The 26,200-nt window shown below is 40.5% G+C and overlaps 1 protein-coding gene across 2 annotated transcripts in view; it reads right to left on the bottom strand.

Annotated features, from left to right (window-relative positions):
• The window catches only part of LOC309441874 (glypican-5-like), a 348,781-nt gene that overhangs the window by 142,138 nt on the left and 180,443 nt on the right, over nt 1-26,200 (bottom strand). For both annotated transcript variants that reach the window (XM_082057076.1, XM_082057077.1), the window contains one exon: nt 836-956. In XM_082057076.1, coding sequence (XP_081913202.1) covers nt 836-956 — 121 coding nt within the window. The remainder of the gene's footprint in view (nt 1-835; nt 957-26,200) is intronic.

Raw genomic sequence — 26,200 nt, 5'->3', positions numbered from 1 at the left:
TTTTTCTTCCTGCACACCCCACGCGCAAAGGTGGAGTTTAATCTTACAGAGGTTTTCTACTATCTATATCCTTGCGCTCCACCACTCTTCAGTGGTGAAAAAATTACGAGCAGACTGATGTGCAAACACACCTGACTCCAAACACACTGTTGTAAGCATTCTTGCAAGCTGACAAGAAAACGTGCCTACTTTAAATGAGAATCAATCTCTGTTAAATCTGTTAGCTCCAGCTCGTTTGGACCGGCACGACTTGGAGAGCTCACAAAGAGGGGTGCTGGAGCAGTAATAATAATCATAATACCAGAGAATCGTACATTCAGCTTTGAAAGGTGGCAGATGCACCAGGCCTGCAAGTACATCTGAAGGGAACCCAAAGAGATGACAGAGGCAGACACAGGTTAATCATGTCTCTGACAAACTCACTGGGAGGTTTTTTTCCCTTTTGGGCTGAGGGGCTGGAGAACAAGGCCTGTCAAGGCAATGTTCTCAAAGGTGAACAGTTAATTCATCCTGGAGAACATCCTGTCCTGACTTCAGCATTCCTTATGCCCTTATAGACTCGTTTTGGTTTTTGATCTGTTTATGTCTACACCACTGAAAACCAGCCAGGAATTAGAGCAACTTCCAGGGAAATAATTTTGCCTCATTAGAGTTCTTAAACTGGCTGGCACAACAGTATCTTCAGTTGCCTTTAGTACTAGACCCACTACATGGCTATTTCAGGCCTATTCTCCTGGGAAATGTAACATGAGGAGCAGTACTACCCAGTAATTTCAGCTTCAGCTCTGCTATCAAACCCAGTGATAAAATGCTAATATCTCTAAAAGTTGCTTACTTTATTAAAGTGCTGAAGTTTATCAATTAAATTGCTGATGAGTGGGTCCAATCCTCTGACTTTCAGCTCCGGATTATTAATCTGTGCCTTCAGTCCATTGGAAACAACTCTGCTGGTGTAACTGAAACAGGAAAAGAAAAAAAAAAAAAAAGGAGAAGATTGACACCATATCCATCAGAATCAAAAATCATATTAAAGGGGACTTAAAAAAAGCAAATATTTTGCAAATGGGAATAGAAATTTGTGATAAATATTTATGTTTTTAAATACACTCAACCAGAATAAAATCACAGATTCTTGCAGTACCATTCATCACTTCAAACTATTCCATGTCATGAACTGACAACAATTTCATAAACCACAGAGGTTCCTTTCATTCATATTTTAATATTTTAACCTTTATAAGTAGCACGCTCAGGTTCTTCAATGCAGCAAAGCTGATAGCTTTCAAAAAACCCACTCTTTCATGATTACAGAAACCCATAGAATTTAAGACAGAAACTAAATACTGAGATTGAAGTAAAATCCAATGAAAAAGTAGTCTAATTTAAAAAATATTTTTAACACAAGTGTAAGATTGGACTTCTCTGGCTAGACTAGCAGCTTATAACCAAGCTATCTAGAGACACCGTGAAGCAGCACCTGCTGTTCTGCCAGGGCTCCTCACACCACACCACATCCGCAGTAGCAACTCGCCAGCCAGGGTCCATGTGCAGGAATTCTCTCCAACCAAGTTCTGCCTTGTTTGAGGGATAGCAGCTGTTCTGTTATCAGCAGCCTTCGGATGGAGGGGTTGGACTAGATGACCTTTGAAGGTCCCTTCCAACCCAAACTATCCTATGATTCTCTCACTAACTGTTGACTGAACGGTTTCTGCCAGTCTTTTCTGGAATACAGCACAGGGTACTACCAAAACCAAATTGGTTTGGGACTCCATCCATGTATCCTAATGGGAGAATTGCAAGATTGTGCAGATTTGGTCTCTACTTCTGAACTCGTCTTTACCACAGTTGAGGAGGTGAAGCCATCAGCACATACATGCTGTGCATATATATCCAGTGCCTCCTGGAAGCATTTGAACTACTGCATATTGGACCCAGAATTGATCTCTTCATGCATCATTTAAGTTCAACCCACCTGCAATCCACTGCAAATCCCAGAGAGATACGGAGCAATATTTCTTTTTTTTTTTTTTTTTTTTTTTTTTTTTTTTTTTTGGTGAGTGGCACTTTTGAGGCTTCTATGTAGCTGCTCTCCTTAGTTCAGCACTTAATTTTCACGAACTGAATCATGGATATTTAGATGACCATTTAGGAACTCAACAAGAGACCGTTCCAAACTACACTCTCTGAAAGCCACACACATGCCTGGGGGGATCTCAAGATGCCGTTTTGACACCCTTATAGACTTGGGTAGTCACCGGATGGACTTCTCTGGACTGAGACATCAAGAGAAACATCCACCTACATTTTTCACTTTGATCGGACATATAATGATTTTTCAGGACTTTTGAAGATGCTTGAAATATAAGCTGTACTCCAAAAATAAGCTCTAGTTACAGTTCATTAAAAAAGTCAATTTAAATACTGCCCAGGCAGCTATATGTGTAAAAAAGCAAGCATCTTTTGGAGCAAAAATTAATATAAGACTCTGTCTTATTTTCAGGGAACCAGGGTATAATTCAGGATAAAGAATGCAAAGTTGCTTCCTCTTTGGCTTGGTGAGGTTGTGGGTTTTTTTTGGCAAATGATATTGGTTTTTTTTCCCCTGTGAATCACAAGCCTCTATTAATGCTTCTAAGTGGTATTACAGGCCTACAGCACTGCATGGAGTTTGCATAAACATGACCAATTCAGGGACATCAGCAGCATTAATGCCAGAGTCCTCAAAGGGACCCAAAATGTGGAAAGTCAGTCTTGGTCAACTCATACATATTTCTGTTGCTAAATACATCCCCACTTTCACATATATCGTCATCAAGAAAATCGGACCATTTGGTGTGAGTTCACAGTCCACTAACACAAAGGGGACACTCATATCCTTCAAGTCCTATCCACATTAGAGCTTTAAAGACTGTTTCCTTAAGAGATACACATAAATTATGCACAGATACTTCTGTTGCCCAGATTGCTTGGAATTAGATTGATAATGCAGATAACCTAAATTTCAGATGCCAGGGATAGCGTGCACGAGTCGTGCAAATCCTGCACATTTCCTCACCACCTTGGTGGGGCACAGCTCCAGTGGAGCACTAAGAACTACATCTCACTGCTAATGCGGGGCACCAGCACACAAGAGCTGACCCAGCCATGGGCTGGAATGTGACCTGCACTACTGGCAATGCCCAAAAATCAACTACAGTCCTTTGGCAGAGGTGGAAGACATGTGATGTGCTAAATGAGTGGTGTAAAAAGCTGATGTAAAGAGAGGCAAAACACCCACTTGGAGTGTACAACAAAACCAGCTCTTGGGTTTCCTCCTGATAACCTGTAAATTCTGCGTTCTTACTGAGAGATCACTTCTATAACAAACCCAAGACTAGAAAGACTCAGACGAACTAAAAAAAGGTGAGTTCAGAGAGGGTGGGCTGCACCATGAGGAGAAAGAGACAGAGCAGAGAACTGAAGAATTGCACAGAGAAGGAAGAAATTCCTTCCATCCACCCCAGCCAAGGACCAGAGGCTGTACTACAAAAAGATATCATGTCCATCTGACTGAAACTACTACCCTGTAAACAATGAATTCTTCTACTAGCTCTGTATCATGCTAAAATACCTTGAAATAAACACTAAACATTTCCTGAAAGATAATCTGATCACTTCTTTGCACTATCTGAAACATTTTTTTTTGTTGACATCAGATCCTGAATTACTGGAAATGTACATTAAGTAAAATCAGAAATTGGCTTGCTTTATTTAATAACCTGCAATTTAACTGAAATATTGTAGTACAGAACTGTTAACTCTGGTTACAGCTCTAGGAACTTTACTCGAACTAAACCCAGAAATGTCAGCAGGAATGGCCACGACACTTGTATTAAAATATTGTTACTGGAACACTCCTGAAAGTAACTGCTACATGGAAGACCTTGGAACAGTACACACAGACAGAATTTTCCTCCAGACCTCAAGCCTCCTGCCAATGTTATTCCACCGACTGCATGGGCAAAGCTATGATACTTTAAAAAAAGTCCCAAACAAAAAAAAATAAACAAACGTGCAAAAACAAATTATAAAAAACAACCCCTCTAACCTCAGATTTACAGTATTTCAGAATAGTAATGATTATTTTAGATCTTAGTTAACACAGCTCACCGCAAGTTTAAAAAAAAAGGTTAAAAGTTAAATTATGTTTATACATGGGATTGCATTTCAACTGAAGGCACACACATTCATTTTCTATGTAGATAAATGAAGATATTTGAATCTAAACACTTATTTTAAAATAAAGCCAGATACTATTCTGAAAATGTGTTCTTTTTAACTCCTCACATGGAAAGGGATCAAGGTGCAGGATTCCCTCAAAGATGAATCTGCCTTTTTAGATAGCTCAATACTTTTAAAATAACATAGAAAATAGAAATAACTTGAAATTCCAGGCAAACGCCTGCAGGAGCTGCATTAGGGATAAATCCAACTAGGAAACAGGGTGCTGTTTACACACCACTCTCTCCCCACCTCCCCACATCTTATTTGCTGAGATGGTTCTCCTTTGTTAACCACACTTTTTAAAAACACAACAACACGCTACATATCACCAAAGCAATTATTTTTAACCATGAATATTTTTTTGAAATCTGCTGTGCAGTTTTTCATCATTTTTGTTGATACTGGCTGAATAATTCTACTATGATCAACAGGGGCTAAACCCACAACACATCTCCCAGCCATACTGACAAGCTCAAACTCTTTGTGAACGAAACTCTGCTGGTTCGAAAAGTCACGTTTAACCACTCGCTTCTTTGCCATTACAAAAATGTGACTGTCCAATTTCATGTACAAATGTCTAAACGATTCTGTAAGAAAAACAACCCCTCTCCTCACTTACAACAGGAAAACACATTAAAAAACTGCAGACTGAATGGCCAAAAAAAGAAATGTTTTCTCAGCCTTCTAAAAATCAGCAGCTGTCCAGCAGCAGAATGCAGAAAGTCTAAAGAAAGCAAGCCACTGATTTTATAACCAACAAAATCATAAAGCCATTCAGACTAAGCTAGACTTTACGACGAACATTTCACATCCAGCTCTGCTTTTTTCATCTTTATGCGTAATTTCTTAAACGGGAAACAATCCTAGAGATATATGTTGCGTATAAAACCAAACCACCCAGGAGTAGATAGCACTATGCAAATAATAACTACAATGAACTAAAATTATGTCTTTCTAGGCCCATGTTTGAAAGTTAGTCATTGACTGCAGGCTCCCTTTTGCTAAAAAAATCCTGAAGTAGCCTGTTTGTGTCAGCAATATACTCACCACACTGTCAGAGCAGACACCACCCACCACCACCAAATGACTCAGAGGTTAAAGGGTTAGTGGGGGAGAAGGATGGAAAGAGCTTTGAATGTGTCATTTAGACAGAAGCAGTGAGAAATACGGATAAGCTATTTAACTGGCCTTCAGATCCACTGAACAATTAATTCAGTTACATTAGGTATAGTTCACCAGATGGTGTGTTTTGTCTCATATTTATTCATAATTTGACCCTTGGGCTGGAATGGTTTGCCCGAAATTCAATTATGTGAATCCACTGCTGGTCTGCACCGGCCTGTCATGTCTTCATATTAATAATTTTTGTACATTACTCTTGTAGTTTTTAGATGCAGCCCTTGGTGCGTGTGACACTCTGACCCACAGGGCTCTGCAAGGAATGGTTTCTCCCAGTTCAAGGAGCACAGAATCATGCACTGGCCAGTAAATGAAGTGATGAAAAACCTACGTGGATACAGGATTTGAAACATTTCCTCAAGATTATCAGCTTCGATCTGATTAAGCCTTCTGCTCAGTTCTTTGCAAAATGGAAAGAACCAAGCAATTTTATGTCCCTTGCCTGGCGGTCTTGCTTGTCATTCAGTGAGTAACTTCAAGGAAGCAAAGCACATACCATTTTCCTGAAGTGTTTTTGATGCTTAAACATAATTCTCAGGAGGAAGAGCCAGTCCAGGCAGGATCCTCCTTTGGCTCAACTGTCCCAAAGCTGCTCCACACGATGAGACCAGCAGCCGGTGGGTCCCCCCACCTCCTTCCAACCCTTGTCATTAAACTGACCGACAGACAGAACACGCTTCATCCCTGAGCAACCCCCACAACAGCATTACCAGAGAAATGTCTTACATCACACTCATCATTTCTGTAACAGTTCACCAAACCTGGATTAGCCATTGAGCACCTTTGTCTGAGAGGTCTCAACACAAGGAATGACCAATCCATGATCGGTACTGTTCTCTAGGTACTAAATGCTCTTTCACCAAGCTGCCACAATAAACAGTCTGGGGTTTTTGTCTGTTTGTGTGTGTGTATGCTTTGTCTGTGTGTTTTTAAAACAAACAAACAAAACAAAACAAAAACCACCAAACAAACAAACAAAACCAAAACATCAAAAAAACCCCAAAACAACCCCACAAACATACTGATAAATTGACTGTCAAATAACCAGCATCCACGAGGGAAAACCCTGCAAATGTCTGCAGATTTTGGTTTTGCTTTATAATTCAGTTTATTTTCATCTACCCAACTTGAATATTCAGTGTGTAAGTGGTTTTGTGGAAGACTTCATGACTCTAATACTTACTCAGTTGGCCTGATCCATTAGGTCATTCTGCAATTAGCTCCATTAACTTAAAAGTTTCAGTGGGGCCTGGACTGGGAGCAGAGCTGCAGTCCGAGCAGCTGGCAAACGTGTCCCCTGACAAGCAGCATCCCACACACAACCCTGTGCAAGGGCACATGTTGGGACATCTTGAAAGCTCCAGATGTTTACAAGCCCTTGCAATGCAGGACTGCAGGCTTTTGTGTGATTGCTGAAACTTGTAACATCTTGTAACTACTTGGGTAACCTGAAAACCAACGCGGCGTTCTGTTTGCTTTTAAGGAAAAAAACGTGTAATTTATGCCAGCATACAGCAGGAACAATTCTACTGAAGTCAGTGGAGACATACTAGGGTAAAATCTGCATACATCACATTAAAATCTGACCCTCTGTGCACAATGGAAAAAAAAATTCACATGTTCTACAAGCACAATTGGAGCAATATTCTCCAAGAGAAAGATTTATCTGTTTAAAAATACCTATGTAAAGCGTTCATTTTGACATGATTAAGTAAATGCCAACAGACTACAAGAAAGCTCAAGTCTAGCACATAATTAGTTTAGCTGCCCTGAAAATTTTGTGAAGCAGAACTGACACGATGTGAATACTGTCTCTGCCAGAACTACTCTAATGGGCTTCAGTGAAAGTTTCACAAATAATCTTGTTTATTAGCAATTATGGGAAACGATGAGACAAATACAGTGTGCTAATGGGATAATTAACAAAAAAAAAAAAAAATCACAAAGCCAAATAGCATTTATAATGGTCTTTCTCTACTTCTATATGGCTAAAAAAGACCTCCTGCAGTCTAGATTATAAAGACAATTTTAAGACTGAAGGTAAAAAATCAAGTTACTGGCAGAGTTCAAGTGACTGAATGATGCCACCCCATGAACATACTGAAAATCACAGTGAAAAAGAACTTAGGGAAGGAGTGTATGTGTAAGAGGCCTCACCATCACAAAAGATGTGTTCATTAGTTTTTCCAGAATCACGCTGAAAATGTACTGACTTGAGCTCCAAAGAATACTTGTAAAATGCTTGAAAAGTGATGTAAAAAAGTTATTACAGATTATAGGTGAAACGCCCTACATTCTTTTCCAAGGTATATGAAAAGTTAATACTACCTTCAAGGCACACCGAAAGCACTAAAGAAAACTGTAGAAGTTAATTGGACAGTCTTTATTATACTGAGAGAAGGAACGTACTTGCCTGAAATAACATCAGATAGGAAAGTTCTTCAGTTTAAAGTGGAATAAACTCTATAGGACATGCAAATGATACTTCTATACCCATTCAAAGTTAATATAATGAGCAATGAAAATGATACAAACCCAAAAGCAGATAACCTAAATAGGAACTGGGAGCATAAAGACCATTTCCCAATAAATGAATCTGACAAAAAGAACAGCAAATAGGACAATAAACAAACAGGATATATTTATCAAAGTAACATCTGTGGCCATTCCTAGGGGAAAAAGTAAAGCTGATCTGAAACACCTTTTTCTCAGTAACTCCTAGACCAAGGGAGAGCATTCTTCAGCACAAAGAGGAGAACCGAACCGAGCTAAATCCTGATGGAGAATCTGATTCTGCACTTCTTGGAGACGAGCAGCTTGCGCCCTGTTCTGGGGGCTGTGCGGAACAAATGGAAACATATGAACGCCTAAGGTTTTAACCTGCCAGATGGAAGACACTATTAGAAAACAGGACTGACTCAGCAGAAAAGAAAATACAGTCTCAAGAGAGGAGAGGACTCTTACAACAAAAAATAAAAACAGACCAGCAATAAACTTCACAGTAGTGTAGAGAGAATGAATATCAAGCAAGGGCTCTCAGTATTTGGTTGACAGGACTTCTGGCAGGCCAAGACAGCAAGGATCCAGTTCCCTCTCTGGAAACTCTAGTTGCTGATACTCAAAAATTAGGCTTGACAGATGACCATAGGTATACAAAAGGATATTCTATGATCACAGCATAGAAATGTTTATGAAGCAAAATGAGGAATGCCTTAATTTGCACAGCATCACAGGTATGTCACAGGGAAAAGACCTTGCCTGTGGCTCATTAAAAGCAAAACGAAACATAACAAAAATACATTCATGCTAAGAGGTCAAAACTCCAGCTTTCCTCAGAAGTCACTTTCCCCAAGTACACTTAGATACACATGGGAGACTGATGAACAGCTGACAATAATGAACCCGTGAAGCACAGCTCTGTATGAAATCAGCTCAGGACTGAACCCTGCCCTCACACAGCCTCAGGTTAAGCCCTGTTGCTTCGACACCCCTGCCACTCTCATTGCCCCTGCCCAGACTGCCCTGGGTATGTGCTACATGTGTCTGCTACTTCCACAATCCAAACTACTGGGGACCCTAACATAGTGCAGGATATCTGTGTTTGAATGTCACTGCTCCTGCAGCAATTTCAAGTTTCTTGTCTTCGTTTTTAATGCTTTCCACAACTGTGATCCCCATGCTTATCTCCATGTCCCTTCATCTACCCTGCTGATTATGGCAATGGGAACTCAGCTTTGCTTACTTCATTCTAAACTCTGTTCTTCTCTCTCATGTCAGCTGCAAGTACCTTCTCAGTCTCCTGTTTAGGGTGACTCTACCTATTTTCAGTCCTCCCTCAACACCTACATGTGGGGCAATGCTGACAAAGCCACCAACTACACCAAAGCTGTTGCTCTGTAATGGAACGATGCACTGATGTGGTACTTACTGGACATGGGGAGCAGCTCAGACACTGGATTCCTTCCCTTCTCATGTGAAGGAGGCATCCGGGTAGTCCAGGCCCACTCTCTCTTCCAGGCTCACGTACAAGGCAGCCAAGATTTGCACTTTCTGAACCCCTGTCACTTCCCATGGCTATTTTAGTTCCTTAGGGGTGCCTCTGACTATTTATATATTCTAAACAGGTACTAATGCAAACACATTTGATTTCATTCCCTTATACAGTTTTTTCAATATGTTTGTGCAGAGCTATTCAAGGCAATACTTATCTGCTCCACTGCCTCCACTTCTGCTCAGGTCTTAATATCTTATAGTAGGTGTTTGGTCCTTTAGCCACAGATGAAAGAGCTATTGACCCTTTCTGGGCAATCTATTCTTGCTTCCAGGTTAAAAACGTTGTTAGTAAGATGGTGACACTAAATTTTATATAAGAAAAAAGTAAATAAGAGGCCTTAACGCTGTATAGGAAGAGATCAGACACTAAGACTTCCAAATCTCCTGACTCAGAGTTCTTAAACTCCTTCCCTTTTGCTTAATCTTTTCCACAAGCAAGACAGCTGAATTCATCACCCCAAATCAAAGTTTCATTCCTTACAGAGGAAGCAGTATTTTATTTCAGAAGCTATGAGTTACCTGTTCAGCTCACCAGCAGATCTATAGATTTCATCCAACTTCTCCCCTTTGCAACCGCCTAATTGGCATAGATCAGTACAATCAACATTTATTATTCCCCTAACAGTAAAACACCAACAGCCACAATGTCCTTGGTATGTTCTGCTGCCACTGGTTGACAGCTACGGGCAACGGATCAGGCTTAGCCTAATTACTGTTATCCTGTAGGCAGCCCTTATTGCTTAGAATTCCTCACAGATACACCAAAGCCTCTGCCATATGAGTACCAGAGGGATATGTTTTGCACACAGACTTTTTCAGTGCCAGTCACATGGTTTGGAAACACTTTAGGCAGGTAGCAGTTTTAATTTGTTGCTAGCTTATACATACCTGTTTGATACAGTAGTTCATGATCTAGCAAAAAATCATCACTTTTAACACTCTTGAAAACACTGCAGAAAATGTTATTATTAGTAGAGAGCAAACATGGTCTAGTTATAGTGACTAAAATGTCTTAGTACTTGTCCAAGAGAAGTGTTTAACCAGGTCAAAGCTGAAGAGCTTGAGAGTTACGTGGGAACTCTCAGGCCACAGAGTGGCCTCAATTCATGTTTTTGTCATTAAATACAAAGCATTGTTTTCCTTTGCTTGAGCGTCTGGTACTTCTCACAAAATAACTGCACTAGAAGAGAGGTCAAATGTAGAAAGATTTCCCTGTCATCACAAATTTGAAAAAGAGAATATTTATACAAAAATCAATTTACTTGACCTATACTGTACAGTTCTTCTGCTAATACCACTGAAGATTTATGTCTGGTTAAAACTGTTCCCTTCCACAATTTAGCTTCTCTCCCACTTGATTTTGCAGTGCGGTCACAATCCTGAGTTCATGATTTTATACTCTCTTGCCACAAGCACAACCAGCAACACAAACTCAACACAAGTTCACTGCAGGATTAACTACATCAGAAACAAAACCGTTAGGGGAAAGAACATTTAAACACAAATATAGACACACCCAAAAGCAGAAAAATAAAGAGAGAATAATGTAATATAGAAAGAAATAAGAGTAACAGTACATTATGCTAAACGCAAAAGAGAAAGCAGCTGAAATGTACTCAAACAAGTAACTGATGTTGCAGTGATTGCAGGGACTCCCACACAGCCCTCATCTCCATAAAGTCTATGCTGACCTGACTACTTTTTTTTTTTTTGCATGTAAGTATCTTCACAAATAATCTGTTCAGTAATACCATGCTACTGTTCTCAGTTTATGTTTAGGAGATGAAGTTATGGTGCCTTAAGTAGAGATCCTAAAAGGACCCTGATTCTATCCAGTTCCCATTGATCATCTGGGCCCAAACAACTTAGGCTCATACTCGGAAGATGCTAATGACCACAGAATCAAATGCTCATCTCCCACAATCACCCACCCACTGCAAACTTCTTGACCCTCCCTGGTTTATAACAGCAGGAATAAATAGGTGTCTCTTCTACCCTCCTGGATAAAGGATCCGATCAGTCTGTTACCAATTACATTCCTGGAATACTTGCCTCCAGCTGCAGTGGCACACTTGGACATTCTTCTCTGCCCTCTTGGCACCTTGGAAGGAGCAAGATGCAGTCTCCATTATTGCACTCCCAGCACAAGGCCAAGGAGACACTTGAACATGGTCAGGACATACCCACGAGCCACGCTGGCATGGCTAAGGCAAGAAGAATTCTCACTCGCCCACTGGAGAATTTAGCAAGCTGCCTTTTAACACATGCTCCCCAAAGAACATGCACAAGCACCTCACTGCACAGCCTCAGCACTCCTCACAGTGCGGCAAAGAGGTCAGGACCTATCAAGCAGCATGGTATTTTTCTACAGATGTAAGATGCAACACAAAGTACTTCAGAACTTGAGTGTGACCACCCTTGGCTAAAAATGGAGCTGATAGTTTCAAGTGGTTGCCATGGGCCAAGCAGACAAAGAGCTCTATCCTCAGCTGCCCTGACCTGTGTATTTTTCAAGTCTTTCCTGAGGAGCAGAGAGCTTTTGCTCACCACACACACACTGACAGCCCTCAGCATGGGAAATGTGTACCTGCCTCACCTGCCTGTGCTCAGATACAAGGAAAGGCCTACAAATACCAGGAAAAAAAAAAATACAAGAGAACTGTTTTCTTGCTAAAATCTGGAAAAGAAAGAAAAAAAGACAGGAAGTCTACTTACCCTCACCCCCCTTTTGTAAGATGTGTACAATATTAAAGAACACAGAGAACCAAAGTCATTTTGAATGCAAGACAAAAGGAACGAGAGAATAGCTGGCAGTTTGTTGTGGCACAGCTATCAGCTACAAAGCACCACTTGTTATCTATGTGCTAAAAATATTGTGATGATTAATGGCAAGGACGAAGGAAGAAACAAATAATAGAGGGAAGAATAAATGATGTAACGATGTTAAAAAAAAGAAAGCATGTGACATTTCAACATTTACAATAGGATCTGAATAGGCTTCAGTTGTCTATAGTGTCATTCATCTTTGAGGTATCTTGAAGAACTTTACAAAGAGGCGGGTTGGGCTGGTACTACTGTGACTCTGATAGCAAATGGAACAGGCATTAACCACAGAAAAGAGCCCACAAGCAAATATTAAAGCTGTTTTTCAGTATGTGAAAAAACTTCGCAAGTGTACACAGTGAACACTATTGGATACTTAATTTCTCTTTTGAATAGGATGGCAAGGACGGCACAAGGACACTGGTGATGGACAGTTGTTCATTCTGAGGTCATAGGCTCAAATTCTTCAACATCTGAGTGTTTGTAGTGCTCGCTGGTTATTCAGCAGCCCAGGAGAACGTTTCCTTGTGGAGAGCTGCAAGAAACACAGCGGGGAACGTTCTTTCCTGGGAAGTTTCAGGCAGGCTGAGTGCTGGGGTGTTGGCACCTTTCAGCAGGGACAACAAGAATTTCTGTCCTGTTCAGGGCACTGAGCTCCTTTAATTATGGTGTAGGCTTAAAGGGACAGGGCTGAGCAGAAGGAGGTGACGGAGATGGTACAGGGTTGGCATGGCACCAGTGGCTCTGACCTGTGGTAAGGCATCCTGTTGTAACACTTGGGCACAGTGGCACTAGCTCAGCCCCCGGCTGCTGCAGCTGTAGCAGCAGTCAAGTGACAGCAGGGACAGTCATCTGTGACACTTCCCTTTCTGATCAGCTGGCAGAGACAGAGTTGTATTGTGACACATCACAATGAATACCACGAAAGTAAATGGAGGAACCCAGGCTTCTTTGAAGTCTGTTTGTGCATCCTGCCCTGTGCCCTGCTCTGAATGCAGCACAAAGAAGGGACAGAGGTCCTTCCTAAACAGCCACAGAGACCCAGTCCCCTCTATAACAAGCGAAAACCAAACCAAGAGCAGCGTGGGCTGCAGCGGGTGTGCTGTGCAGTGCGGCTGTGCAGCAGCAGGTGGCAGGCCCGGATCAGTCACCCCACACCAGCCTAAGCTTGGAGGGACCACGTCCTCTCACTCCCTCTCTCATCTCCACTATGCTCTTAGTTAATGAGATAAAGCTAATGTAATAAGGTCAGACTTAAACCCTTCCAAGCTTTTTCATAGACTGCAAGAAGCTTTGGATCACACACAGACAATTTAAGGCAGCTGGAAAACTTACAGCCAAGACCACTACACCCACAGACAACACTCAGATCTGAGGAATATACGGCTGGAAAAAAATCTTGTCTGAGAACATTATCCTGCACAAGACCCTGATGTGACAGTGAACATGAAAATGCTCTGTTTAGATAGCAGCTCAAGAGTCTTAGAAGTATGCCATCATTAATTGAAAGGTTTTCCACAGTTAGAGACTGTCTTAAAATCTGAACAAGAAATTATGTCTTAATCTGTTCTGCAGTGATTTGCAGAGGAGAGCGAAATTACTTTATGCACGAATCCACCAGCTTTGAAAGTTATGTTAGAAAGAGGCAAGGGGAGTGAGAGAAAGAAGAAGCATTCATTGTCACCAGTGCACAGAAAATCTTTTACCAAAGTAATTGGCTAGAAAAGCTATGAACCAAGTTATGTTGTTTTACTGACTTGAAATTAAGTGTCACCTATCGGAAACAGCAAGTATTTTCTGCAGACATATATTAAACACTTCAATCCTCTACTTTGAGATTGCATTTTAAAGAACAATTAATGAGAAAAGGTCTTTAAATGAGATCAAAATTAATTTAAAAAAGGTGTGGGGCTTATTGCTTGTATTTTAGATGAATCACCTATTTTTACTATAGCAAAAATTAACAAAAAAATTAGAGATCAATTTGGCCAAATGTAAATTATTTCCCTTTTATTTTTTTTAGTGTCTAAACTAAACAAGTCCATTAATTCCTGAGGTGTACAAGATATCCCAACGTGTCTGTATAGTTTTACACATACTTACAAGCTCCTGTTGGGATCTTGCCTTAGCATGAGAATAATTATTATCAAAAATTAATATCCTCGGTGTAGACAGTTATGCTCAGCAATAACGATCTCTAATCTATTTATCAGAAGCATCTCTGAAACGCAAGTGACAGCTCTCCCTCTGGCAACTGCTGCAAACAGAGCAAATTACTTGGGGAAAAAACCCCACAACTTTTAATCGATGTTTTACTAGTTTTCATCTTGAATAGGGCAATGTATTATAGATGTGAAAAGATAAGACATAGAACTATCAAAAATTATTAGATTAGCCCAGTCCAAATGTATTAGGCAATCAAAACCTGAGGCTTAATGCCACTGCGCTAGAAGGGATGAATCTAGAAACTGTAGAAACCATCAGGACAGAGCCATCTATCCTACTTACAAAGTACCCACCAAAAGAAATGCCAAACTCTGAGCTAGAGCTGTGAACGAAGCAGACTGCACTTCTTTGCCCCTGTGCAGCCAAGTCTTCAACCATCTCATTACCAGAGACTGGTTTCCCAGCTGATAATGTTCCAATGCAGGCTCATGGCTTATAGTCCAGGTTAATAAGAAACCAAGTGGAGAGGTCTGTACTGTGTTTCTGAGAGGTATCACTCCCACCTTTAACACAAAGCAGCCTGGGAGGACGGGCCACACGCAGGCTGCTCTCAGCTGTCTCCTGTCAGCAGCAGTCCAGAGTCTCTGCTGAATGCTCCAACCAAAAACCCTACCAGGTACCACAACACACCCTCCAATGATCAGCTCAGCCCTGGGCACAAGAGGTGGTTGCAGGACTCCTTGATGAGGGGGCTTCACTTAGCACGTGGAGGTCTCGGGAAGGCATGAGAATCCCATGTCTTGTTCTCCTCTTCCCCGTCTACAAACTACATGAATCGATCAAAGGAGAAAAGAGACTGAACGGAAAACCACCAGCTTAAGAAAACAAACGAAAGTCACCCAATAAGTCCTGCTTACTCCACCCATCCCACGTAAAGTTCTGTAACTTATATACCATTACAATTTAATTGTAAACTTGGTAAAGCAGAACGCCTGGAGCCTGTGACAAGTCTGCAATGACACAGGTGATACTGGCCACAATGGGAGAATCCCTCCAGCCCAGTGCAGTGTCAGCCCCACTTTACTCTATTTCAGGGGCCCCCGGTTTTATTTGGCTGTTGAACAATTACTTGTCACTATTGCGAAAAGCTCTGCAAGAGAAAGATGTGGAAGCAGCATCTCCCAGTAGCAGTTTTCCCTGCAAGAAAACAGCTCCTACAACACATGGATGGCACAGCAAGGACAGCATCTCAAACACTTGGTGGCTGTAAGACACAGCAAAAGGCTGAGCATCAATGACAGGGTCTGAGACCTGCCTGACTTCAGCTCCTGGAGACCACACCAACCTCTCAGTTTCCGTACCTGATCCACGCAGCCATTTATTTTAATGCAGAGCAAATATCTTTTATTCATAAGACCTGTCTCCACTTGCCTCGCTGAAAATCTTCAGCTTCCTTCAAATTAGTCAGAACAGCGACCACAGGCTGTCAGCACAACAGGTGTGGGCTCTGAGGGCTGATACGTAAATGAAGCTCCAAGATGGCCCAGGGCAGTGAAGTGCCCCTCGTACCACTCCTGCAAGGATGCACAGAGACCACACAGCCCTGCAAAGACCCAGTGGCCACACAGATGCCCCCAGCAGGAACCTGGGCTCACCGGGAAGGATCTCAGGAACACAAGTGCTATATCTTCAAGAAGCAGCAGCGATTAATCACACAGCTGTATGCTTGTGGGAGTGGAAATGAAAAGCCTTTTATTGGCATTCTCATTATTTAATGATAATTAGAGCACAGTGTGCCATAGGCTGCCCCCAGTTTTTATTTTTACAAATAGGAAGCAAATTCATTGCTCCTTCTACAGATGTCTTAAAATCTATTCCATTAGCTCTCAAATAGAATGCAATGGCATAGTTAAATCCAAATAATACAGAATTAAACAAACATTTACCCACTCTGTGCTTTGGAGGGGGCTGGGGAAGGGAGAGCTGTTGCTTAAATTATTTTGCAGCTTTACATGGTTAGTCTCCAGCAGCTCTAATCAGCCTCATTTGTAATTTCTACCAACTGCAGGAGGCACGTTGGAATTGCCAGAGAAGATCAGCTCACCAGCACATTCAGCCCTGAATTCCAGCCTCTGGCAGCTGCCTAACTTCTAACGCTTTAACAGAGGAAAAAGAAGAAAGTTTTCACCATATACCTAACGAGAGATGTTTTTCTGAACCATGGATGCAGCTTGTAGCCTCAAGTATGAAATTTGATTACTTAAAGTTTACATCTTTCTCCAGCTTTATTCCCAGAGATATATTGTCATTTACACTCTATTTATGCTGGTGTATTTTCCACTGTTCTTCCAAAAAAAAAGACAGAGAAGGAATTTTTGTCCAATAAGAGAGATTTTGTGAGACAGGTGCAAGGGTTCAAAGAGCTGGCCTGTCTTCCGGGAGTTACATAAAGCCATCAAGGAAAGACCCAGAGCCTATACCTACAGCTCTATTTATATACCAAACTCCTCACCTTGACAACATTTTTAGATAAAAGGAGTGCATTACCACATTTCTTTACAAAACAAGTTATAATTTCTGATCCCAATTAAATCTGTAATTTAGGCAAAAGCCAAATAAAAGCCATGGCTAGCTTTTATGACAGAGCACCAAGGCCACTTCCAAAGGGCACAAGGCACCTTGAGAGGGGCAGGGACGGGAACTGGTTCTGTTCCCTGAACACCTCTGATATTCCCGGAGTCACCACAGAGACATCACTGCAAACATGCTGCTTTTACTTCAGCATGTGGCAAGCGAGTGAAGAAGCCAAGTACTGATAACAATTAGATATCAATTAAATTCTAATTTTTGGTAGGAAAGAAGCTCAAGAATTTTCAGTTCTAATTGGAAAGCCGATGCAGTAATTTTCTGGCATTTCACTAGGCTCATTTGACATGCCAGTCACAAAAAGTAATCCGTCAGGAACCGCACGTCCATTTTAATATAATTTCAAACAATAACAGCACATCTATTGCTGAAGAGTGATTAGTACCACTACTTCTATTAAAATCTAAGTGGCACAACTTTACTGCTGAAGCTTATCTGTCTACTAAAGCTTGTGGGGTGATTGCTCCTACAGACTCTCAGAAGTGACAAAACTGCCCTCAGTGAGCAGAGAGACTCTCTGCATGTCATCTTTATGCCTGAGTATGTTTACAAAAAAACAAACCAAAACAAAACCTTGTGAATTATACTATCTATTAACTCAGCAGAGAGGAAATAGCCAGTTTGAACAGATTTTACTGAAAATATCAAGTAGCTTTGGTTCCATTAAACCAGTGATTAAACTATTACATTCTTGAAAATCACAATGTTATAGTTAAGTCTAAGACACTGAACAATTTAAAGCACAGAACCTGGCTAGAGGATGTTCTGTACAATGTTATGAATATTCAGCAGCATTTTGAACCTTGAGCTCCCCCTTGTGCTATATAACTAAATTGCAAACAGAATAATTTGGTTTTTCTTTACTGGCTCCCCGATGGGGATTTTCCGAGTGGATCTAAGGATGCTGATGGACAATGGGAAGACACTGCCTGGCCCAGCCCCACACACGTGTTTAATATCACGTATTTTAATGCAATGTAGCCCCTGGCTGGAAAAAATGAGTAAGGGTATGTAAGCACAAGGGTTTTTTTACTTGTGCTCAGTTCATGAAAGTATGAATATTTCTCAGCCTTACTGACACTCACATCAAAATGCAGCTGCATCTTAATGCATGTGATACGTGTTACATGCAAAATACGGGATATAGATCCATTGCCTTCAGGGATTCCTTTACTTTGACCAAAACACAATTTCTGAAATGTTTTTAACTGAATATTGCTTTTTCCATGAGCACGTATGGAAACACCACATACCCTGAGGCACACAGTTCAATGTAAGAATGGTCTCAGAAAAATCAAATGTCATCTCTAGCCTTAGCATAACTGTCTAATGTTTTGAAAACAGAGAACACCACAAGCAATAACAGTGTAGACAACAAATTAGACTGCTTTCAAGGACAGTCTTTGAGGCCAGTCATTCTAGTCCCTTATTCAGATTTACTTATTCTAAATAGCTCATCTATAAATTCATAAGGCAAATATAGGTTGGTTACATTAGTTCCACTATGCTGCAGGTAACTAATGCTGACAACTGAGTACTCCAAGAATGACAACTGTCCATTTCAATAACAGAAGTGTTTCTTCAAGCACAGTTGCCTATTTGAAAAACGTTATTCTTATAAGGAAAATCTATGTCTGTAACTGAGCTTGGCTTATAAACCACACACAAATAAAAAACTTCCTGAAACTGACACTGCTTAAAAACTAAACTAATGCACACATAAAATACATCTTAAAAATGTATTACAAACTGCCCTTGCACCAGACATTACATCAAGCCAAACTGCTGGTCCCATTAAAACCAAAGAGAAATTAGACTCGCTGAGAGCAGAACAGGACCAGGGGGTTGAAGACCCTTTAGAGTATTTTAAAAGCTGTCGCTTAACTGTTTGAAGGTGTGGGGCATAATACACAGTCTGGCAGGTGTTTCGCAATGATGTGTAATCTTTAAAAGGTGAGATATTTTTAGATTTTTAGAAACTGCATTTGCACTGGAAGATGAAAGAAGTGTGTGTGTGTGTGTGTGTGTATGTGTGTGTGTGTGTGTGTGTGTGTGTGTGTGTGTGTGTGTGTGTGTGTGTGTGTGTGTGTGTTAAAAGCCTGTGGCCTGATGTTTTGCTCCGTAAATTGCTGCTGTAAACCTGCTCTGTCAGGGGTTTACATCTTCAGAAACCTTCCTTGGTTTCTGTAGCAAGGGCTCTCAGCATCAAGGTCTGTAAACGTGTGGACCACAAGAGCAGGCTGTGTTGTCTTCTCCTCCACCCACCCCAGGCTCTGCAAGCCCAGGCAGGTTCTCGGTGACACGCACAGAAACCAGACCGCAGCATGGAGCTGTGCCGCAAGGCTCACAGAAAGACATCCTTAACACCAGCGTCTACAGAGGAAAGAGACTGCACCTGGTATGCTGTGCAGTCCTTCCTCAGACAGAGGTATGTCCCGTGCAGTAATTTCTAAGATTAAAAGCACACTTTAACTGACAAATTCTGTTTTTTCCAATGTAGATATGTGTAAAATAAAAGCTGTGCAGCGATCGCTAGGAAAAATGACTCCTGGATAGACTTGAGAGAGATATAGTGAGACAGAGCCAATGGGAACATTGCCCATTTTGTGGGAAAATGGGATTATCAGTAGATAAACCAATATTTAGCAAATCTGTTTTGTTAGGGCAGTACTTACATTTATTAAAATGTCTGCAAATTTTTATCAGTCACAGCTCTCCCAGAATTTTCTATTGCATACTAAACAGGTAGCCAATTTGCAAAATACGACCAGTCTTCAAACATCCTCCTAGTTTTTGAAGTGTTTTGTTTTTAATAAGTTCTCAATTTTTTCTGTCATCGTCTGTGATATTTAGTTTACATTTTCTTCTCAGACACAGGTACTGACTTTCACGGGGCTCAATGCAGATCCCCACAGAATGAGTACAAATTAAGCAGTCTTATCAGATCAGTATTCCTCCTCTTTTTTTTTGTGATCTTTTAGGCAGTCTTAATCCAGTGGATATGGACAGTGCTGATTTGATAATCACACATGGTTTTACTCAGAAAGTTACCTGGCACTATGTCAAATGCCTTACAGACGTCTATGTATGTTAACAGATTAATCTTCATCAAACTTCTGTGAAATGCAGCATCAAGGTTGTCCGATAAGATATCCTGTCCTTAAACCAGTGCTCCCTGGAATTATGCTACCACTTTTATGTTCTTTTTATTAATTAGGTCCCATATGACACTTTATAACAGCAATTAACAAACTAACCAGTCTTTATTTGCTTGAGCCATCCCATTCCTTGATTTTGAAACAGTGACATGTCATGAGCTTTTACTCCCAGGTTTTCTAAACAGTGTTCAAACAGTAAAGCTATTTCTGCGCCCTTACACAGACAGATGTATGTGCAGACGGGATACGTGATTGCCGCCTGCCACAGCAGTGCATGGAGACACACCAACATGCCCACGTAAGACCCCGGCTCCGCACTTCAACAGTTCCAAGTGTATTTAAAACTTCAAGCCTGAGCTGTGCACAGACTATGCTTATGGTGGCACCTTTTGTGGGAGAGCAACAAAGAAACAGGGTAAAACAAACCACTGTTCTTGGCAACCAAACACCATCCTGCATTTACAGTAACTGGGTTCCCTTCCATTCACCTTTTCCAGCTTCCACCCTTAGCAAATAAAAAACCCCTCTTGTTAAGATCACATCTACAATGAAACTGCTGTTTTCCTTTGTCTTGTAAAAGAAATTTGTTACAATTTTACAAAACAATTTAATTTTAGCTTAACTCTGCTACTGCAAAAAAACCCACCAATGGCAAGACGTGCACTGATTTCAGTATGGCACCTGCCTAAATCTGATTGATTTTACCACTTTCTCTACTCATTTCTCTGGGATGAATGCATTCAAGCCTCTGGTCCTTAGTGGGGAACATCTAACTGAAGTTCAAATGTTTCTTTTTTCCCACATGCTGTTTCCAGTAAGGATCAGGACCAGGCAATCTCCAGTTCCTAAGCACAACAATTCCTTGGGTGAGGTGGTCAGCACTGGAACACACTGCAAAAATAGATACAAGTTTCAAGAGATTTGGTCAAGTGTGCAGATTTAAATATTGCATGTCATTCTGCCATTCACAACTGAGATGTACCTATCACTATTTATAGCAATCCACGATAAGGGGGATAAATCTTGAAAATAAAGACTTTGTAGATTTTTTTTTTTAAATATATATATATATATATTTTTTTTTTTTCTTCCTTATTTTCCATAGCAATGCAGAAAAGGAGAAAAAAAAAAAAAAGTGCTTGCAAAGCCAGGGAAAAATAAAGTTACATGAAAATAAAATCTTTATTTTCTTTCTTCTCTTTCCTCCAATATTAAACGACAAATCAAACAACTACCAAGAAACTCCTCATGGAAAACTCCAGACCCAGGATTTTTTTGTTCTTGTTGTTGGTTAAGCTGTGTATCTGCAAATTAAAAAGAACTACTATTCTGAGACCACATTTATCTCCTTCTGTTGAAGATGCGTGTTAGTTATCAAACATTTGGTTTTCTATTAAAAACAAAACAAAACAAAATACATTATCAAGTGCCCCCTGCTTTCTAGATGGAGCACAGGAAAAAGCTGACCATTAGATGGCTTGTATGCATACTGAAATTAAACTTGTGAAACTTCAGCCTGAGAGTGTATGTTTCTAGGAGATAAACATGTAATACATTATAACAAATCAAAGTTATTCTATTGTTATCTCTCTCCTATTTCATCAGCTCTCTGGATTAGACTACACAGCTTCATTGCCATGCACTATGAGTAGATGGAAAATCTTTTTCATTATTCTTACTTTAAAGAATCCATTTTTCAAAGCCTGATTATAAATCCTTGGTTGGCAGGAATTACTACCAGAAGTATTGTGTAAGAAATATATTCCCAGAACAATGCAAGAGGATTTCGTCATGGATTTGAGACGGGTAATGAAAGCGATCGCTAAACCTGAAATGGGGCAGACCCTGCACCTTTCCAAACCAAGTCTAATAGCTCGCTTTCATATTTGAATATTATTTCTTATTTGACATTTTTAGTTACAGAGCAGGTGCTTTCATTGCCCAGTATTCCTTTAAATCTGGAAAGAAAAATGGCAGTAACTATACATCAAATCATTGCACATGGAACATACCAACAGTGGTTACGTTGCCTTCCTATAACAGAAAACAAGGTTAAACAGCAACTCTGGCATACTTGTCCCAAAATAGTGAATCTTACCCAAACCGCATGGGTGAAATGGCGCAGAAAGGCAAGTTCCCTGCCTGTGTGCAGGGGATGCTCCCGTTCACACACCTCTCTCCACAAAACTCTATGTTATTGACAGGAAAGATCGAACTGCAAACTGTATGGCCGGGTCGTCCCACAGGACAGTGACACGCAGAACAGGAATAACGAAGATCGCTGCACAAACTGGCTCTGGGTACGTAGAGGCCAAGCTACTGAGTAACGGCATGCAGGGGTATCTTGGTGGCCTGTCACTCTGTGCTTCATGTCCTGCTGCTCTACAATATGCAATGTTAACACCAGACATAGCATGAACTGACAAAAAAGCTACAGAAACTGGATAAAAAGGACCCAGTCCACTAGGTAATTGATACTAAATGGAACTTTTTGCTTTCGTTTAATAATTTTCTTCAGCCTTCTCTCTCATTGTTCTTGGTTCTTTTATGAGCTCCTCTGGACTGTTGTATTTCATGATATCCGCTGATAATTGCAGGCAGTGATGAAGTCGAGTACTGCTACAAAATGGTATGCTGGCTCAATAATGCAATTTCACTTATGGACGAACCCTAAAAAGCAATCTATCAAATGAAGAATAAGCCTCCCCTTTGTCCCAGGGGCAGAGACAAGGTTTTATTAAAAAAGGAGGAGGGGGTTATGGGTGAATGTCTTTGTCGAGAATTTTTACAATTATATTTCAGTTTTCCTCTCAACACTAAACCGCCACTTGCTCCCACGGCTCCTGGCTGTTTTGCCTGTATAAACTAACGAGATGCTAACAGGCCAGTTTTAATATAAAAGGCAGATCAAATAAGGGATGACCCTTAGGCTGTAACCTATACGGTAATTATTAAACAATTTCAGGTTATTCTAAAAGGAGCTTTTCCACTGAAAAGAATTCCCATTGAACTCTCAAACATACCCCCGAATTTTGCTGAACTCAGCAAGCTTAGCAGGAAACCACTACACTAAATGCCCCACAGTAACATCATTAAATTCTCTGGATCTTGGACATGTATTCTGAATGTATAATAGTCTATCATATCCAGTGCATTAAATGCTCTCGTAGCAACTAAACAATCCCTATCACCAAAATGAGCTCACTCATATTCTTAGACAGAAAACCACAGATACCCGTGGGAGAACATAATTCACAACCAACCACTGCTTCTCTGACCTCTTGCCCCTTACAAGGGATCTTCAAACACAGTTCTAAAGTAAAAGCCTTGGAAATAAAATTCCTAACTCCACTGGACAATAAAAAAAATAAAAAAAAAATCACAAATCACACTCACTGCATATACTGGCTTCAAAGCATGTTATATTTCTCCAAGTTACAGCTAGTCCCTTCATGATCTGCAGATAACAACCAACCAGTCCCCCTTTTCTCTCTCTCTGCCAGAGCCGTCCCCAGGGGCAGCCATCCCCTCCTCCACCTGCCCCAGCGCAGAGCTACAACCTTTCTCCCAAGCAGTTTAGCTGATTTACATAACAGAGCAATCCTGTATGACATTTTGGACCTTTGTTCTATTTAAGACAGTTACCCAGGAGCCGCAGATATTGCTCATCAAGTTGCTCTGTATTATAATGCATTTATCCAAGCACAGGTAATAGAGATCCATCTCCACTGCATGTCTTTGTTTCTTCCCTCTCAGTCAGTCCCACATACAGGTGCTTTTTTTAATGAGCTCTGGTCTCAAAGCAGGTAAAACACAGCCCTGTCTCCACCAGGCCTCAAAGCCAGGTGCAGCACAAGTGAGAAGAACAACCAACGCTTCACTTCCATCCGAAGTCAGCAAGTAGCATTTTGGTGCCATTTTAAATTTGACTCCATTGCACCCCAAGCAGCTTTTGCCATTTTCAGGGTTACCCCCTGGACTGAGTTAGTTGACTGCTCTCACCCTACCTTATTTTCCTGAAAATAATTGTTCCATCTCCTTTTCTTGTCCCTATTACCCTTGTGCTAACTGGCGGATTGGGACAGTTTTGCATCAGAAACACATGCAGCATCTGCCTTTCCAGATCTGTATCATTAACCATTAGCAAATAACAGCAACTCTTGAAAAGAACATCCTCTGAGTGCTGATAACTACATCATTAATTGCAGCCCCATTGCTTATTTTAATTTACTTAATCATCCGCTTTTCCTACAGGTCCAGTTCACCCAGGCATTTCAACGTACAGTCTCATTACCTTGACACAATCCAACCAAATAATTCCAGTGACTTGATAGAGCTCGATAATTGCAATGGATCACAGCCGAAGAACTTGCATTGCTTTTACTTCTCCATTTCCCAAATGAAATTCTACTGAAATCACCAAAAACCAATGGAGGACAACAAATCTACACATGCCCCTTATCACGATATGCTCTTACCTCTTCCCTCAGTCTATAAATAGGCAGACTTGGTGGAACCTCAAGAATATTCCTCCCTGAAATTTGAAATTGTATGCTAAAATGTGTATCATTTTATTGAGGATACAAATCCAAACCAAAGAATCACTAATAGCATGGGGTGGCAGGTGTTTGTTTTTTTACTTATATCCTCCACTAGAAAAGGGGAAAAAAAGCAAGAACTGTAAAGTAGGTAAATATCTTCCATTTCTCCTCTCCTTCTGAACTTGGAAAGTTAAGAGAAAATAGTTCTAAGATATGGAGAGCTAAAGAGAATAATTGTTTTCTTGGTCCTGTTAATATGATTGCAGCACTTACCACGTCATTCAAGATTAACAAAGTCTCAGCACACAAGACTGCGCTAAGCCACGCTGCCACTCGAGTAGCCACGCTTGTTCAAGGATCCCTATTTCTGGGCCACCTTCTCATGCGAACTCTCAGCTTGCTTCCACATGCCTCCCAAATTCATACCCACTACATTTCAAAAGACATTGAATTCCTCTTCTATTATACTATTTGTCTCCTTCACTCAACTAATCAGCTCAAGATAGAATTTATTGTAGTTTAATGTTGTATAGCATATGTTCAACTATAAATTAATCACTGTCAGATAGGAATAAAGATAATTAGCTTCCTAGAGTACATCTTTTTCTTCAGTTGTTCATTACCTATACAGGGACCTGCACCTTTCACAGAGTCAGCATAATCACAACATCGAAATGCCATAAATCAATCTCTAAGAAAATATTAACCATCTTTATACATAAGCAGCATTGAAAGTGAATACAAATATCTAGGTATTTTTAAGCTGATGAACATACTATCACATTCATGTTTAAGTAAAATGAAATAAACAGGTTATCACAGTATTCAAAGCGGCTAAACGACCACACTGTCAGATTACAGTACAATGAGAATGACAGCCATCGCAGGCAGACCACAGTCAGGGCACCTGAATCCCACTTTCAGCTTTACAATGGTCATTTTATATGACCGCCTTTGTATTTCAAGCACCTTCTTACAAATTCAGATAACACTTATCCAACTTGAGCAGAGCCCTGTAACTTCTGTATATGAAGTATAGAGTTTTGCACTGTGTGCCTTCTTGCTTAGCAGAAGAAATTGAAAACAAGTTGGTTTGAAATTGATTATAGAGATGCCTGGTTAAAAAACAAACATATATTTCCACAATGCTGTTTAGAGAAGAAAAAATAAAACCCAGCAATACATAAACACAGCAACTTGTATTATTATAGAATAAATTATTTTTGGAAACAAAACAAACAAACAAATCCCCACACACAACCACAACACAAAAGAAACCTTAATGTCCAAACAAACCTAACACATGAGTTTTTCCCCACAAAACAAGAACTTTTCCTGCCAGCTTTGAATTTTTACATGCATCCAGTAAGT

Source organism: Streptopelia decaocto (genome assembly GCF_964273445.1).
Source record: "Streptopelia decaocto genome assembly, chromosome: 6".
NCBI classification, from domain to species: Eukaryota; Metazoa; Chordata; class Aves; order Columbiformes; family Columbidae; genus Streptopelia; species Streptopelia decaocto.
The sequence above is the reverse complement of the archived record's forward strand: the minus strand, read 5'-3'. Positions and strand labels throughout refer to the sequence as shown.